Source organism: Sinocyclocheilus rhinocerous, unplaced genomic scaffold, assembly GCF_001515625.1.
Source record: "Sinocyclocheilus rhinocerous isolate Xijiao unplaced genomic scaffold, SAMN03320098_v1.1 scaffold980, whole genome shotgun sequence".
NCBI classification, from domain to species: Eukaryota; Metazoa; Chordata; class Actinopteri; order Cypriniformes; family Cyprinidae; genus Sinocyclocheilus; species Sinocyclocheilus rhinocerous.
In genome coordinates, this window is record NW_015635053.1 from 408,271 (window position 1) to 427,670 (window position 19,400).

The 19,400-nt window shown below is 34.5% G+C and overlaps 2 protein-coding genes across 3 annotated transcripts in view; both read left to right on the plus strand.

Annotated features, from left to right (window-relative positions):
* The window catches only part of tnni1a (troponin I type 1a (skeletal, slow)), a 10,023-nt gene extending 7,611 nt beyond the window's left edge, over positions 1 to 2,412 (plus strand). For both annotated transcript variants that reach the window (XM_016560769.1, XM_016560768.1), the window contains exon 8: positions 1,147 to 2,412. In XM_016560769.1, coding sequence (XP_016416255.1) covers positions 1,147 to 1,251 — 105 coding nt within the window. In that variant the 3' untranslated portion in view covers positions 1,252 to 2,412. The remainder of the gene's footprint in view (positions 1 to 1,146) is intronic.
* Positions 2,413 to 3,587: 1,175 nt separating this feature from the next.
* On the plus strand, positions 3,588 to 19,057 carry lad1 (ladinin). The gene is made up of 14 exons (XM_016560755.1): positions 3,588 to 3,781; positions 4,751 to 4,876; positions 5,953 to 6,247; positions 9,947 to 10,026; positions 10,222 to 10,390; positions 11,390 to 11,476; positions 11,760 to 11,803; positions 13,247 to 13,289; positions 13,381 to 13,424; positions 13,510 to 13,576; positions 14,494 to 14,622; positions 14,734 to 14,847; positions 17,967 to 18,060; positions 18,344 to 19,057. Exons 1-13 carry the CDS (start codon positions 3,588 to 3,590, stop codon positions 18,036 to 18,038), a joined length of 1,464 nt encoding a protein of 487 aa, XP_016416241.1. The 3' UTR covers positions 18,039 to 18,060; positions 18,344 to 19,057.
* Positions 19,058 to 19,400: the final 343 nt, after the last annotated feature.

Genomic DNA, 19,400 nt, shown 5'->3' on the forward strand with positions numbered 1-19,400 from the left:
CCTATCATACACCCGGCGCAATGCGGCGCAAGTGTTTTTGCTAGTTTCAGCCCGACGCATTTCTTATTTTCCCGTCCTGCGCTGCATTGTTTAAATAGCAAATGCATTTGCGCCCATTTGTGCGCCCATGGGCATGCTGGTCTAAAAAAGAGGTGTGTTCAGGCGCATTGTTGGCGCGTTGCTATTTTGAGGAACTGAAATAGACTGCGCCATAGACCAACTCAAACCTGGTATAAAGTCTGGCGCAATATTTTTTCCTTGTTATTTAAAGAGCGCGTTAGTAATATGCGCCTATAGGCGGGTGCACAACGTGCCTACACTTTGCTTATTACACACACAGGGACGCACAGCAGCACACAAACATTTTTAAAAATGAAAAATTACATTCCGCCATGTAAATAGCGAACCCGCTATGGCGCGAGCGTAACTGGCTTTTAAAGGGAATGGGAGATGAGACTCTGATTGGTTTATTGCATGTTACGCCCAAAAAACACCCATTACTCATTAAGAGAATAGGGACAACCCGTTAAGACCATGCGCCCAGGCGCACCGACCGTTTTCTCGTCGTTAAACTAGCAAAAGTGGATTCGGACACGCCCTGAGTGCACCTGCGCCATACGCTTTAGACCATGCGCTTAGATCGTTAAAATTGGGCCCTACGTCTGGATGGGATTCAGAAAGATGATCAAAATATAGATGGAGTAGATCGCTTACACAGTCCTATACCACTTCCTGGGTCAACATTTAATTCGGTAATGTTAGGCAGTTTTGATTTATATGCTGTTTAATGTTTGATGATCGCGTTATTTTACATATAGATCTGCTTACAAATGCGATTGCTTGTTTCTGCTTCTTCTTCACTGCGTTTTGATCCAGACATTCAGTACTCTTTCAGAAGATGTGTAATAGCGCCCCCTACCATCTCGTAAATGATGGGAAATTCTGTCAATGGTGGGGAAATAGTGAACCTCAATTCCTTAAAAATAACCTATTTTCCTTTCAAATCTTTCACTCAAGTGGAATCACCCAAAAGGCTAAACCCAAATTCAGTATAGTGATATTCAATGGAATTTCTATCATTTGCTGATCATATAATCATGTTTAAAAACAGCTAGTTGGTAGTATCACTTCTGTCTCTTTCTGCAGAAGAGGCCAGTTGAGGACAGCGACTGGAGGAAGAATGTGGAGGCCATGTCTGGTATGGAAGGAAGAAAGAAGATGTTTGATGCGGCAAAAGGCCCCACCCAGTGAAACCTTGTCTAGTAAAGTTAACACTCAAGATTATGCAACGTATTGTTTGGCAACAAAAAAGGATTAGGTTTAGAGTTACATACTAAATATACCATTAAATACCAGATATACTGTTATTTCAGATGTTGTTGATATGACAATTGTAATTCATTGCAACGGCTCAGCATTGGTGCAAATCATTACGCAACTTTCATGCGGCCAATAAGTAAATAATGACTAGCCTAGTTTATCTTTTATTATGTCAATATTCAGTTATTAGGAAGAGTCAATGGAAGGGCGTACCAATGTATTATGAGAATAAACAAAGAGAAATATTCGTTGATGTACAATACTCATTATATATGTTTAATCTTTCCAAAAGGTTCCCATGCTCAGTTTGGCGTGGTTTTCGGTGAATTATTGTTTACGAAAGCTCATAATTCTGACTTGCAGTGCTGAAATTAAACATATAAAATAAAAAGCACAAAAAGCTCATCCAAATTGTATGTAGGTATGTAATTGTACTTGCAAAAAAAGTGTATAATAACACAGCCAGGATAGTGTGATAACGTCTTTTTGCATGCTATATAACAGTAAAGTGCCTGAAGAATTTAAACAAGTGTGCTGTGTTTCTTTGTTTAGGCTAATTTGATGCAAATGTTTACATTGCCATTGAATCAGATCGTGCATAGATGATGAGATAAGAAGCACATTCAGGAAGTGAAGCGTTAACTATGGAGGCTGTCATCTGAAGACAGTGGACTCCAACCCTTATTTGCATAATGGATATCTCTGTCTTCCCTGTGTTGGCATTGGGTGGGGTGTTCAGGCCACTTATGCATGCTGTACTTATTTAACGTTTAACAGTCGAAGTGCATTGTGACATTCCTCACTTGGAATGTTTTTTTCTCTACTTGCATGAGTGAATATAGAGGCAATTGTAAATGAAACAATATAGCGGAAACATGCCACCAGATTTGTCATTCCAGTGGAGTTGCCTATTATTTCCTTTAAGACCAAACCCTTTAGTATACTGGATATTCTACCATGTCTTTCATATCGCTCTGGTCAAAGTCTAGCTGTCTCTTATAGGTGTGGCACAGGGAATAAAGCAAACACCTCCAGCCTTTGAGCTTCAATGGATTCTGAACTTTAGAGCAAATACCACTGCGAATAATGACATAAAGTGATGTCCTGTATGCTTGACTTCATTTAAAATGTTGTATTCTAGTGTATTGAATTTATGTCTTACGGAACTCACATAAGACAATGTTTCAAAATGTAACATTGTTTTAAAAACAAGCACAGTTCACCCTATATCTATACACTGCTACCTGAAATAATGTGACAAAACTAGATTCAAGACTGAGTTGACACAGCATGAAAAAAAATTTCCTACTACAAACAATGAAGATATCAATGTCTGTAAATGATATCATTGATTAAAGTAGATACATTCTACTTTATCTATTAAAGTGGATAAAGTAGATTGATTAAAGTAAATGAGTCACCAGCTTATATTGACAGATTTATAATTCTACATGAAAAAAATATTAAGATATAATAGAATATATAATAGAATATTTATTTGAATGATATATTCTGCTTTTAGCTTTCTGTCATTTCATATAACTAAACAATGTTAACATTGATAAGTACATGTAAAGTTATGTTTAAAAATATGATGTTTTTTATGTATTTTAAAATATCCTAAAATATGCAAGCCAAATAATGTAGAATAGAATAGAATAGAAAAATAGATATTTTCAAACATTTATTTTATTGCTTCTAGCTTTCTGACATTTCATGTAATTAAAACAATGTTTACATTGATAAGTAGGCCTATATAGGATGTTATCTGTAAAAAATAGTATATATATTTTTTTTATGTATTTAAAATATCCTACAATATACAAGGTGAATAGAATATTGAATAGAATACAAAAAATGCTATATATTTTAGTTATCATGACATATATTTTCGCCCATTTATTTTATTGCTTTTGACATAACTAAAACAATATATGTTTCGAGTTTTTTTTTCTTTTCTCTGGGGTATCTAGTAGCCTAATATTTTAGCTATTTTTTTTTAAAGATATATATTTTTGGCCATTTATTTTAGCTTCCAGCTTTTTGACATTCCACATAACTAAAACAATGTATGTTTTGAGGTTTCTTTCTTAAGTAACTATACAGCTATAGTTTGTTTGCATATTCTACATCCCCAATCCTCTCCCATTTTCTAATTATGTACATTGATACCGTAAGTTTTGAGATGTGTTCCTTCTTCGTCCCCACACGCTGTAGAGCTGCTGAAGGGCTTTAACATGATGCTGTGTTAATAGTGAACAGGTCTGATGCATGCTCGCGCGGCGGGAGGTGATGGTGGTGGTCACGTGACGCGGCTCTCGCGAAGCTGCGGGGTAAAGGTGGCACACACAAGACACAGGGAAGAGCGCGACACTTCATACACCTCCACAGACCTCTCTCCAACCGAGTTCAACACACAAATCATGTCTATTAGCCGGAAAAACTGGTCTGCTTTATCAACGTAAGTAGAAATGTACATTTAGCGTTTATTTTGTTTAGCTAATAGTTTTGCGATTTCTGACAGGTTACAGAAGCGCAGGTGTCAGTGTTTATACTGACGTTATAGATGCTTATGCTATGGACATGTTAACTTAAAAATATCAGAACTATAACTAGAAAGAAATAGTTTTTTAGGGGTTCGACTTTTTTATTTCTTCGCTCTAAATTTTGTAAATGAAAAAAAAATCCAACCTTAAGACTTTTAAATAAGCAAAACAGCCAAGAAGGCACTTGAGTTTCAGAAATATAGCACCCAGGGCAACACTTCCAATGTATTGTTGTAATTTACAATCGTCGTCAAGTGCATTTTTGGATGACAACTTTATGACTGAAATAAAAACTGAAAGTAACTGAGTCTGGACTGGACATGCAGTTTGAGTTTGTGGTGCGGGTTGTGATTATTTTGACAGCTAGTGTAATGCACTTATATGGAAAGTAATGTCACGCTATCAGACTCAAGGCAGTGAGTATCCTTTAACCAAAACAGAGCTTGAAAAACCAGTTATTACACAATGAAACACTGTTTTCAAACTGAAACACAATAGTCCACCTCTGGGATATATCATCGAGACCTTTGATCGTAATGCATCTTCTTATACTTTCAAAAAGACTGACAGGATAGGTTTCAGCATAGCGAGTATAGCTCAAAACATCCCTGCCATTTCTTTCCTTTTGCCTCCATGTGAATAGAGTTTTAAATCAGTCCGATAAAAAGTTTGAGTTCAAGGCTTTCACAGAAATCAAAAGTGGTTGTAGCCAAAAGTTCTAATCTTTCGGGCAATATGGGCCAAACTATATTTTGGGGATGCAATAGAATAAAACAGTCGACCTTTCTATCTATCAACCAGCATCGGTGTTCACAGAAAACTGGAATGCTGAAAGCCATATATGTTTATATGCATTTTAAACATGTGATGTGTTTGATCTTGAGGCTGGCTCGACAGTGGACTGTTGAGGATGAGGAAGAGGTGGAGAGAGAGAAGAGGAGGAAGACAAGGGAGTCTACAGCAGACATGGATGAAAGTCCCACTGAAGAGACCAAACCACAAACCAGTAGGTGCGAGAACAAAAAAGGACAAAATTACAGAGAAAGCCCAGCTTCAGACAACATTAATGGTGTATTTATGCTTTCCCTTCCCTCTTCAAATTGGTTAAGAGCTGTAATTGGCTTTAGTGATATATATCAAATTCAACGCAAATTTTGTGTTAAGTATTTGCGTGAAGCAATTGACCTTACAGAACATAAGGATGAGCGCTTCAGAGAGCTTTAGATAAAGGTTTATGGTATCATAAAAGCGAATATGAATATGATCTACATGTAATGTTGTAATTTGGTCTCATAATACCATATGTGGACACTGCCCATGTCTATCAAGGAAAGCAGTTTGACCCAAAATAAGAATTTTTTCTGAGAAACAAATTTACAAGAGTTTCATGTGATGTGCCAGAATGTCTCCAAGTGGCATAAATGAGTGATGAATCCATCAAAAAAAAATTTCAGACGATTGAATTCTGACCCCCACAAGAAAAACAAGAATACTTGGAAAAAAATTGATGTCAATTTAGTTGAAATCTCTGTGTAAAAAAAAAAAAGTCTGCATCGCCTTTGTGGAAAAATATGTGTGCTTAATTTGTATTGAATGTGCACTTATAGTGTACTTGAAATCTTAAACGTATATCATTATTACTTATTATTGTATATTATATTGAATATAATAAATTGAAATAAATGACTTGCAAGATTAAATAGAAATGGCATTAAAGTATTTTACCATAAATGTTGTCAGTACATTCAGCAGTAAATTGAACCATATTTACACAGAAAATAGAAGCAATTATGAAATTACATATATAGAGATGTACTTAAGTTGTACTTAAGTGGTTCAAATATTGCACTCTGAAGTTCAGATAATTGCATTTAATTTAACTTTAAACTATAATACATTTTCATTTCATTTCAATAAACACACAAGTGTCCAAATCATTATATTCAGTTTGCACATATATTGCACGTTTACTTATTTTTCACAAGGTTTTAACCACTCAAAGTCTTAAACCCAGTAAGAGTGCATGAAAATGAACCTTTAAACACTAACATGACATGACAACATGCTAAACACACTACTACTACAGCGGGCCTGCTGATGCTGGCGACTCCGGTGGCGGTCTGGCCCAGCTGCAGATGGACTTTGTGGAGATGTTGCGAGTCCGTGATGAACGGAGGAGGATGAGGCACGTTGAAACGCTGAGGAAGAATAAGGAGGAAGATGATGGGGGCAAAGAGACCGGCCCGGATGCGGAGCCCCATGTGGAGCTGCTGGGGGACCAGCAGGACGAGGAACTCTTCAAGAACATTCAGCGCTGCGTGGAGACCTTCATGTCAGCAGAACCTCCCACCAACTCCAGAGACTCAGAGACACAGGAGAAGGTAGGAAGGCATGGATTCTCAATGTACTGTACAATAGTTCTTCTACAGTGATGTGATGCTTTTAGAGGAAGCAGAGGTGGTCCAAAACCTACAGAGCTGACAACTTAAGACAGCATTTTAAGGAATCACGGGTGAGCTTCAGGCAGACAACAGAAAGTTATATTGCCATCAGCCAATAGCTGTGGCACACTGGCCAATGAATACTAGAGAAGTGGTTCTCAACTTTTTGACTTCAGTTTCCACAACAACGTTTCCCAACCCTGTTCCTGGAAGCACCCCAACACTAGACATTTTCAGACTCATCCTAATAAAAAACAACCTGGAATCAACTCATCATCTTATTGGTAGAGACTCCAATGCATGAAATGGATGGGTCAGATAAGAGAGACATCCAAACTGTGTACTGCTGGGGTGCCTCAAGGAACAAGATTGGGAAACACTGATCCACAAAAATATGTGACCCTGGACCACAAAACCAGTCATAAGGGTCAAATTTTGCGAAATTGAGATTTATACACCAGACACTCCTAGTTTCTGTAAATGAAATAACAGAATTCCAAAAGTTTAAAGTTGCATGTTCTTTAAGTTTCTCACTCTGTTTAACCAATAAACTGACTGCATTTTCTAACTAAACTGCATTTTCCAGTTGATTTACTTGGATTTTTAAATAATTTTTACTCACACCTTTTACAGTACCTAAGAAGATATTTTAGATCTTGGCATAACTAGAAAAATGTATATTGATTGTAAAACTTCACATGGAGTTTTAGGTTTTATTGATTGGCATGACATTTCCAGGTCTAGATATGATTTTTTTTTTTTTGAAAACATACATAAAGAAAAAAAAAATTGAGGAGAATTAAAATAAGATGAATGTTTATTTTTTTTTGTTATATTAACTTATTTTACTACATGTTTTGTCTTATTTTAATCATCTTGAGGCCCCATTGGAAGTTTGGCCCTGTATTAGAGCTAGTTCCCCCATTATCAGTTCCAAAATCTACCAACTGCATCATCAGGAGACAATAAACAATGTTTTTAATTTATTTTTATTTTTTGTACTTTGAGTAGTAGTAGTTATTTATTTTTATTGCCATGCCAGCATCTAAGGCCATCTTCATGGCAAAAACTGAGTTGCAATAATACAAGATTCCCATAAACACAAAATAAAAACCAAGCAAACAGAGAAATACAGCAGTTAAAAATGATATAAGATTTTCAAAATTCATATATGAAAAAAATTCTAAAATCTTTTCGGGTTAAATCCTACTAAGTGTACTTCATTAAAAAAAAAATCTACTTTAAAACAGTCCAATAAAATATGTTTAATGGTTTTGCAGAACATGCATAGAGTTGGATCTTCAGCATGGCATTGACAATCTTGTAAGACCTAATGACATCTCCTAAAACACCATTTGATCAAATCTCATTTTAAGGGAGAGAAAAAAGTCTCTTTGATTTCTTTTTAAGTATATATTCAAGAGAAATGATTATCTTTAATAAAGTGCAGAATCTAAGGTAAACTACTTCACCCACAATCTGCATTTGCTTTGTAATTTTTATGTTTATTGGCATATCACTGTAGGCTTAACAACATGTTAACGTCAGACTCTCCTGGAATCAACGTGGATGCAGTGTCATAGAGCATTTTAAATCCATCAATTATGGTTGTACTGTTGGGCTTGGTATGGTTTGGCGTTCGTTGGTAGAACAAATACTTTGCCATTAAGAACAATTATGAGTAACTTCTTTAAATAAACCACTTTAAAACGTTTGTATGTTTTGGCATGGCATATTCTTTGCAAAGGCTGTAACCTGAACTGGGATCTTGTTTTTTGATAGGGTTATGCATCAGTTCTCACAGCAGGGGAACATTAATGTTGCAAATGACATTGTAGCATTACCCATTAGGTGCTATATATAGTAGGACAGTGAGAGTGAAACGGTTAGGTTGTATCGAAGGTAGACAGCAGTGTCTCATTGTTTTTGTCATTCTTAGACATGCTCTCTAAGTTTAAATGAACTTGTTGGATGAACTTGTTTTGCAATGGTTTAATTATAAAATCCTCTCCTCTCTGTTATCTCTGTTGTCAGTTCTGCGCAGTGCAAATCTGACAGGTTTCATCATGTGGCTAGGGGCCAGAGGTCATCTGCTTGCTGTGAAGCTGTGTCTCGATACCACCCGTAGAATGTGTAATTAATTAATCATCTACAGGATTAAGAGAAAGAGCTGCGGGAGGCCCAGTCTTTCTTACACACACCTACAGGGCCTCCACATGAGAGAACATGAAGTCATTTGACCCACTTCTGAAGTGTGCCGTCACTTCTGTGAAAGCTTTAAACACAAAGTGAATTCTCAGACAGTGCAACCTGCGACTAAATACACAGCAATGCTGAAAGACTGTTAAAGGAACAATATATTAAAATGTTCCTTTTAATGAAACTGCAGTATTTCACTGCAATTATGAATCTGTAGTTTGTATTATTTATCTGCTTATGTTCGTTCGAAGCAATGTTACCAGCATCTACCACATCTGCCATTTACAGTATGTCAGACGATAATTCCAAAGGTGTTAGTGATCTCAAATCAAAAGTGTCTGAATTTAAATTTAAACAGGAAATTTCTTAAAGATTTTCTCAGAAATTGTTTGGAAATATCTTTGATGTCTATCCATGTTTACATTTTAAATTAGAGGTTGGTGGCGTGACTCAAATCTTATATCACAGTACACAAGTAGTGGTGTACACTACAGTTCAGAGGTTTGATTCATTTTATTGAGCCAGGGTGCATTAAATTGATCAAAAGTGACAGTAAAGACATAATATAGTAATATAATAAATATAATGTTAAGATCTCTATTTCATATAAATGCTGCTAATTTGAACTTTCCATTCATCAAAGAATCCTTAAAAATATCACTTGTGCAGCAAATCAGCATATTATTATGATTTCTGAAGGGTCATGTGACACTGAAGACTGGGGTAATGATGCTGAAAATTCAGGAATAAATTACATGTTAACATATTAAACTAGAAAACAGTTATTTTCAATCTTATATATACAGTATATTACAATGTTAGCATTTTTACTGTGTTTTTGATTTAAAAAAAAAAAAATGCCGCCTTCCTTGGTAAGCATGAGAGACTTTTCAAAAACATTTTAAAAAATCTCACTGACCCCAAACCTATATCAGAATATTATTTGCGTTTCCTTGTAATCCATTGTCAAAGTTTTGTATGTATTAAATAACCTATTTTTACATAATCCAATCAATAAAAAAATCCATACAAAAGAAATGTACTTAATCTCATTGATTATGTTCTCTTTTTATTTGGAACCTGATGGACGCAAACCAAAAGATAAGATTATATTGAATGAATGATAAGTCTGGCAACAGTGCAAAAACAACTTCCTATTAAATAACAGCTAAAGAGTTAAAAACAAGCCCCAGACAACAGACCACACGTAACTGATGAATTCACCTATAGTGAGGCAAAATGCATAATGCTGAACAATTTCCAACAACAAGACCACTTAATAAGTTCTTCATCTTGACACATTTCCATCACAAAGCAATCCCGCACACTGGCATATCTATACCACGGTGTATAGCAACATACCGGTTAACACATTTCTACCATCACATCATACTGCCTGGCTCATTTACATACTCAATGGCATTTTTTGTCTTTTTATAGCAAGAAAATGGAGGCACGAACCAAGATTCAACATCAACAAACTCCCAACCCCCCTCAAAAGCATCCAGAAAGTTTGTGAGGTATTTACAATTTCTACCCATCACACATATTTGAATTAGAGAGTGAAATGCTGGACTGACAGTAGTGTAAACCCAGCTCTTTCATTATTTCTCTCACTGGAGATATTGATCTGTTTACAGTTGCTCACTGTGATAATGAAAGCACAATCTTTGCCCTGCTCAAATTATATCCTAACTGTTGTTCTCTTTGAGCAGCTCTCTCTCGATCTCCTTTGATAAGAGTCCCACATCACCCTCAGCAACCAGCAGACTGGTTTCTCCTCTGAGCCCCAAGTCTCCGCCCCCTCAGTCCCCGAGGGTGGAGTCACCACGCAGCCCCACCCACTCTGGCTCTATGAGCCCCACACCGAATGGAGACGCAGCGGTGAGACTGCCATGATTCACACTAACAGCACTGCTGTCTTGTTTAGCATAGCTTCCCTACAGAAAGTACTATGGTGATACCATGGTACAACGGCAGTCATTCCATGGTACTACAACATTTATGTCAATAGCATATATATACCAAGGCATTTATATAGTACTTCAAAGAATAGCAAAATATTACCAATGTACCAAAGTAGAATGATGTTAGAGCTCCCTCTAGAGGAACATTGACGCTATGACATTTACTGTTTTTATTGTGGCCAAAAAAACAAACATTTTCACAGATATTATAAATGATTAAGGGCTTAAAGGAGACCATGTACATTGAAAAAAAAAATGTTGGTGTAGGATTTGCATTGACACAATTTTCACTCGGAAATTGCTAGAAAATTTCACAATTAATTACGAAAAACGGCATTGAATTAAATGTGAAATTTTAATGTAGAAAGACTGAAATAGTATTTTCTTATAAAACACAAATCAGTAATCTTTGTTTCACTCACAACTTTACAAATGTAATTTTTTACATGTTTCACTGAAAAAAAAAATGTGTAGAATTGACTTTGTAATTATTTGTGTAATTATCAGCTATTTCTGAGTAAAAGTTTCAAATAAACTGCAGGTAACACATTGAATTAAACATGAAATATGAAGTGGAAAGACTGAAATAGTCTTCTAAGTAATTTTTTACAGTGTACACTGAAAAAAAAGGAAGGATTGAATTTGAAACAATTTGCTTCCAGAAATTACTAGTAAATCTCACAAATAATTACAATGTAAGCAATGCATTGGATCCCATTCTGTACACAGACTTCTATTATTTACAGGAATTACAGCCGCATTCTGCAGCTGAATTAACTCCAGAATAATTTGAGTCAATTCTAGAGATCTAAAACAAGCTTCATCATTTATTGACTGATTATACTTGTGTAATTCATTATGCATTCTCTTACAGTTTCTCCTCTTACTGCCTTATTTTATTTGCATGTGTGCACAGAGACATGAAAATGGGTCACCGAGTAATTTCGAACCAGCTGCGAAACCTGCGTTCACACGGCAGAGCTCCAGAACGGTGTCCTTCAGGGTAAAGCTCTCGTTTGACTATATAAATACATCTGAGCTAATTAAGTATGAGAGTCAATATGTTATAAAACACAGTGTCAACATTTGCATTTCATGTGGACAGTACAGCAAGCCACTATACTGTCAAATTTGCTTGTGTCAATAACCTTCAAGTGCTACGTCACATACAGCTTTTATTATTTATGCCATGTTCTGTCAGGACTCATTTGTTAAATATTTGACTAACTCAACACACACAGACAGATAGACAGTACTTTGTGCCTCAGTGTCATTATCCATTTCAGATGGTGAAGAAGAAGGAGGAAGGAAACATGCCGCTACAGAGAAGGTACTGATCGACACACACACACACACACACAAATAAATAAATAAAAGAAATGTGCATGTGAAATTTTGCTTAATTTTTTAAAGTACTACTTTTGTGAAAAAGAAGTGTGCTTAACTATACTAAATGTGCACTTGCACTTCAAATCTTAATAGAATATAAAAAAAAAAAACTGTACTTGCAGATAATATAATATTAATGAAATAAGGCCACTTACATGTATTTCAAAAGAATTCACGTTCATGACTGTTTCTTAACACACTTAAGTACATTTTCAAAAAGTGCACTTTGTACACTCTAAAAAATGCTGGGTTATTTCAACCCAACTTTGGGTCAAATTTGGACTAACCCAACTTTTGGGTTAAAAATTGTATGTAAAAATTTAACCCAACAGTTGGGTTAGTCCATATTTGACCCAAAGTTGGGTTGAAACAACCCAGCATTTTTTTAGAGTGTAATAATGTCAAATTAAAAGATTTACATTATATACAATTTAAATCATTGTTTTAATTTTTTGTCTTGCTTTAAAAGCGTACACTTATTTTGATGTCAACTAACATACTAAAGCACATGTAAAGTACTTGATTCTAATTTTAACTGTAGTGTCTTATTCAAGATTTTAAATCTAGTTAATAGACAAGGCAGTATATTTTAAATCTTTGATATTGCAACTTTGTCATTACAAATGTGCAATATATTTAAATACATAACATACAAGTTTCAATAGAAAATGACGTTAAAGTATATTTAGTTGAGCATAAATGGTTGCCAGTGTATTTGCCATTCCATTTTAACCTTATTTCAAAAAATAATTATGCAATTACATATAAAATGTACTTAAGTCCTACTTAAGTGAGTTTATAAAAACACTTTAAAGTTCAGCTAACTGCATTTAATATAAATTCAAATTATAATACATTTAATTGTAAATGACATGCAATTTAATTTCACTCAACAATTGTTCACAACTCACATTTAACAATGGGCTATGTTCTTCTGACTAAAACAGTTACGTTACATCTTCAATAAATATTCTCGTTTAGTTTCGTTTTTTTATGTACCACGAATGGCCTGAAGAAAATATGATTATTTTCTGAATATGGTAACACTGTCTTATCTTTCACATAAATGATTAGTTAGTTAAATACGTTATTGTTCGTTGTTAGCAGATAATGTATTAACTAATGTAATCATGTACGATGTCTAATTAAAAATGTATTAGTATATGTAGAAATGAACATTAAAAGGTATCAATACATGTTGTCGAAGTATTGCTCATTGTTAGTTTGTAAATTATTGCATTGATTAACATGCACAACCTTATTGTAGCATGTTACCCTGACCACAATATCAGATTCACTCATAATTCTAATAAAAATTCTAAAAAAAGAAAATGAAATAATCAATCAATGACACATTACTATTAACATCCAATCTCGTCCACAGTGCAAGTGTACGGATTGCAGCGAAGACCTTTGAGTCCAATAAGGTAAAGCTATTAAAGACAAATCTACTACAAACACCTTCAGTCCAGTCTCAATATGAACTCTCAAGCTTATTCTGGATGTTCTGGCCCACAGAGCTCCAAACAAGAGGAGGAGCAGAAGACTCCGTTTCAGAGAAAGTGAGTGCGTCTGTATTAGTTTCTGTTTCAGCAGCAGTACAATGAGGGTGTGTTGAATTAACTGCTGTCTGTGCTGTTTCTCAAGCTCCCGACAGAGGTTATCATCTCGCTCCATTCAGGAGAAAATGGAACGACTGGCTCAAGCCTCACAGGTCTGAATCTGAAACGACTAAAAACTTGGCACTTTCCCACATGTTCCATTTATTTATTTATTTTTTTAATGCATCAAAGGTAAAAAATTCTTTTTTTTTTTAGAACTATTAAATGTTACATGCACTGCAAAAATGCATATTTTTTTTCCAATATTTAAACAAATATTTAAACATACTTAAATCAAGATACATTTACTTCATATGCAAATTGAAGATGTTAAGTCTAAATATAAAGATATTTAAACAAAATTAAATGTGCTTAAAACAAGAACAAAAATCTGCCAAGTATCTGAACAAATATCTGTAATTAAGTAGCTTTTTCTGTTCCCACTGACAGATGTGTGACTTTCTTCATTTTGATCAGTTTCACATAAACATGTCTTATGTCATTTTGAGTCTCCGGTAAATATATCTTGATTTAATAATGTTTGGACATTTTCACTGGAAAACAAGACAAAAATACAGAGGAAGAACAGCACTTTTCCCTGAGATCTACTGGATGTTGTATTTTCAAACGTTGTTAATACAAGACATTTACATTTAGTTTATTCTTTATATTTTCTTTACTTGGTCTTAAAAAAATCTTGCAGAAAATTAAATTAGCATGAAAAGTTGCTCATAATATGTCTGTATGCCACTTTATTTCATCCTATTTTATTTCCAGTAAAGTTTTTCAACTGCATAGATTGGTCACAAAATGTTGCTAATATGGTCGCGATCAATAAAAATAGAAGAACTAATATCAAGTTGAAATAAGATTGAGAATAAAATGTTTATCAGGTTAAGCACCTCATTTCACTGAGCAGCTGTTGAAAGAGTTTTAGGCTCTTTTGGTGAACAGTGGCAGATATTGCTGAATGTAAGACAAACAAAACCATGCTTGAGAAATGTATTTTGTTGCTCTTTTCAACTTTTAGAAATGGGAAATATCCAAATCCCCAGTGGTGCACCAGACTGTGTGTTTAGCGGATGAGGTGTCAAGGAAGAGGGAGCTGTTTGAGAAGGAACAGGAGGGATCCGACAGAAGCCATGTGTTCTCCAAACAGGTGAGGACCATTTCAGTGTCTGGAAAAATGGGTTATTTTATTTATTTACTTGTTTGAGCTCATCTGAACTGACCATTCAATCATTTGTTAAGAGCATTTACTTTGTTTCAGGAATTTCGCAGCTTTTCTTCGGGACTCTCTGATCGAATTAATCGCTGGGTTCAAAAGAAAACATTTACTGTGTCATCATCTTCATCATCATCATCACCATCTCATAGTCCTTTGGTAAGTGCTGCATTATGTAGGCATAAGCTTACATTTATCCTTTTCTTTTTCCAATTTTGTTTTTATTTTATTTTAATTTTATCATAAGTAAATCATGAGATGGTACACACTGGGGGAAAAAAAACGGTGTGAACCTTCTCATGATTTCCACTGTTTTTCTCCAGGCTTTGGCTTGGTGGCAGTATTTCACTTTGCACTGAGCCTATTTCGTTCACTCATTTGACCTTGTTAGTCATCACACAAATATGTGTCATGTATGTGGTGAATCTGGAGTAATTATTTGCTCCAATGAAATGATAGGTTTGAGCCATGATTTATGTAATCAGTCTATGTAATGACACGTGGCCTCCACATATCCTCACATAACCTTTTCCATTCCCCAAAATAGATTTTTTTAAACAAACAATCCTGTACAGAACTATAAATTACATTATTATCTTTAACAGTAAACATGCTGCAATTAAAACAGCATTTCATGTAGTATTTTTTTGTTGTTGTCATGGCTAAAGTCAACTAAATTTCTCATATATACACACACACACACACACACACATATATATATATATATATATATATATATTATGCTCTTTTCAACTTTTAGAAATGGGAAATATCCAAATCCCCAGTGGTGCACCAGACTGTGTGTTTAGCGGATGAGGTGTCAAGGAAGAGGGAGCTGTTTGAGAAGGAACAGGAGGGATCCGACAGAAGCCATGTGTTCTCCAAACAGGTGAGGACCATTTCAGTGTCTGGAAAAATGGGTTATTTTATTTATTTACTTGTTTGAGCTCATCTGAACTGACCATTCAATCATTTGTTAAGAGCATTTACTTTGTTTCAGGAATTTCGCAGCTTTTCTTCGGGACTCTCTGATCGAATTAATCGCTGGGTTCAAAAGAAAACATTTACTGTGTCATCATCTTCATCATCATCATCACCATCTCATAGTCCTTTGGTAAGTGCTGCATTATGTAGGCATAAGCTTACATTTATCCTTTTCTTTTTCCAATTTTGTTTTTATTTTATTTTAATTTTATCATAAGTAAATCATGAGATGGTACACACTGGGGGAAAAAAAACGGTGTGAACCTTCTCATGATTTCCACTGTTTTTCTCCAGGCTTTGGCTTGGTGGCAGTATTTCACTTTGCACTGAGCCTATTTCGTTCACTCATTTGACCTTGTTAGTCATCACACAAATATGTGTCATGTATGTGGTGAATCTGGAGTAATTATTTGCTCCAATGAAATGATAGGTTTGAGCCATGATTTATGTAATCAGTCTATGTAATGACACGTGGCCTCCACATATCCTCACATAACCTTTTCCATTCCCCAAAATAGATTTTTTTAAACAAACAATCCTGTACAGAACTATAAATTACATTATTATCTTTAACAGTAAACATGCTGCAATTAAAACAGCATTTCATGTAGTATTTTTTTGTTGTTGTCATGGCTAAAGTCAACTAAATTTCTCATATATACACACACACACACACACACACATATATATATATATATATATATATATATTAGGGCTGTCAGTTTAACGTGTTAAATTAATTAAATTAAATATTTTAACGCAGTTAACTCACTGGCCCTGTCCCCAGACCTGTACATCATCTTACATTTCATACAGTTGACTGTTGACAAATATGATAAAGGACAACAACCCCATAAATGCAGTTATGCCCTAAAATTCAAGATATTGGTGCAAAAATGCCCCTGTATGTGTTTTTGTCTCATATTTATATCATACGATAAGCGATATCACAGGAGCAGCGAGAGCAATCACACGAGTGAATAAAGCTCATTCTGATTCTGAGTGCTGTTTTTGTCCCGAATATCACGAGTTTAAATGTGATTTTATACAACAGTTCAGTAAATATGAAGTTGATCTTTTGTTATATTTTAAACAAAATATGTGTTTTTGCTCAGTTTTGCAAAGAATAAATTACCTAAAGTCATAGCTGCGCGTCTTCGAGGAACACAGCGGTGTTTAGTTTCTGAATGAATCCGCGTTTTGAACGAAACGTGTGAACCAATGATTCAAAGACCCATTCATAAACAGAGCCATTTACTTCGTTCCTGAATGAATCAGCCGTTGAATGAATGACTCAAAGACATTTACCGCCACCTGTTGACAGATTTAGTTTCTTATTTAGAGTAGCACTTCATTAAAAAAATAAAAATAATAATAATAATGATAACATTAAAGGCATTTCATTAAAAAAATAAAAATAATAATAATAATGATAACATTAAAGGGATAGTTTACCCCAAAAATATAACATTTACTCACCCTCAAACCGTTTCAAACCTTTCTTTTGTGGAACATAAAAGAAGGGATTTTGAAGACTGTTGATAACAAAGCTGTTTTGGTTACCAGTGACTTTCATTGTATGAACAAAAAATATTCTGTCATCATTTACTCACCCTCAAACCGTTTCAAACCTTTCTTTTGTGGAACATAGAAGGGATTTTGAAGACTGTTGATAACAAAGCTGTTTTGGTTACCAGTGACTTTCATTGTATGAACAAAAAATACTCAGATGTTTCTCAAATTATCTTCTTTAATGTTCCATAGTTTATGTTAGGCCGTTGTAGCGTAAATGTTTATGTGTAATACATTTTTTATGTCTACTTGATACTTTCTCATTTAACACAAAAATAGCTTTAAATAATCTTTTGTGGGTATTTTCACAGTGAAATTTATTTTGCGATTAATTAAATTAATTAATCGAAACATCATGTAATTAATTAGATTACAATTTTTAATTGACTGACAGCCAATTATATATATATATATAAAATCCTTCAAACAAGAGAATTATTACTGTATTTCTGTTTGGGGTGAAAGTGTGATCAGTGGTCATGAAATTAATTTTTGCGATACAAAAAAAAAAACCGTAATAGCCTTAAAACTGGTTTCATTTTCTTTATGCAATATATAAATACATATTTCTTTCTCATTCAGTTTGCAGTCTGTGGCACTGATGGCTGATCCACTGAATGTGGAAGATTCTCGCCAAACTTGACTTGAATGAGTTAAAGGCTTTAAATATGGAACATTGTCTTCTCTATGTTTTCTCTCATGGCTCATTTGTTTATGCTCAGGATCTGAGACTTGTGAGCATCTCCAGTAAGAAAAGTTTGTTTGAGAGAGGACAAGACCAGGACAACAAGTGACGATCTCATGGATAGAGACAAAGTGAGCTGATCGTTTGTCTAAATAAAAATAGAGAAGGACAAGATTTGTATTTATCTATTTGCATTGAACATACTTTTTATATTCAGTTAAGCATACCTCATTCTCATTAATGTAGTAACAAAAATTTACCATTTAATAGTAAAGTTTCATTATATATCACAGTAATAATTGTTGTAATTAAAATAATTTAGGTACATTTTAATTTTAACAAATCACTGTATCCAGGTTTTTTTTTCTTGCATTACAGGTTTAACGAGAGTCATTTGATCATGTATCTCTGCAGATTCTGAAGATTTTAAAGGAAGCTTGATCGACTCTTTCAGACAGTCAGTGGCAAGGATTGTCTCTTAACTCCTTTTCCTTCTGCTTCTTTACATTGGCTAATTCCTCAGCACTTTTAAGGCATAGTACTACTGATCTATTTGGGTAAATTCAAGGCTTATGTTATTGATTGTGAATGTGTGTACTAATGGATTGTAGAATGCAACAGCACTGTATTATAGGGTCTTTACACAGAAATTGAACATCACAGGGTTTATCTGACAGCAGGAATACAGACATACAGCTTCTCTGTGTCGGTGCCAGACACTCCTCTTCCTTGTAGCTTGACATTTGTGCTGATGATAAGTAAGTTATTAGGAGAAAGAGGCATAATGTATGACCTGAGCAGTGAACAGTCCAAGGTACAACTGCAATATCATGAATGTCTGTTTCAATGAACCTACTGCAAATAAGCTCAATGATTCATTTGTAATGAAGCTGGAATCGTGCGCTGAAGCTGACCTATGCTCTCGCTGCTGTTGTTTTAACCTGCCGGAGACTTGAGTCTTAATAAGGAAACATAATTTAGACGTAATCTATGGAGAAATGTGCCCTAACAAGCCCTTTGCAAACTGACTTCAATCCATTCCAATTCAACCAAGCTTACGTTTCCTTGTTTGCTAACCGACCTGTCATGTAATTATCTTTTCTGCCCAGAAGGGTTATGCTGTAGATTAATTAAAAAAAATTTTTTTTTAGTAGTGGTTATGTTGTCTCATGTTTTCAAATGATGCAGGCTTATGATCTGAATTTGTGAGAATAGAAAATATAATAATAATACAGGAAATAATAATCATAATAAAAATAAATAAAATTGTATTAATAACAACAACAGTCATTTAAAATGACCAGCAATGCTAATCATATTATAATTATTGGTAATTATCAGTGGTTACATTATCTCACGTTTTCAGTAATGACATGCTAAAATATTTGAATTATATTAGCATTATAATTAAATATTTTTAAATGAATTTATAAAAATGAATTATTAATACTATGTTGTTATGTCGGCTCAT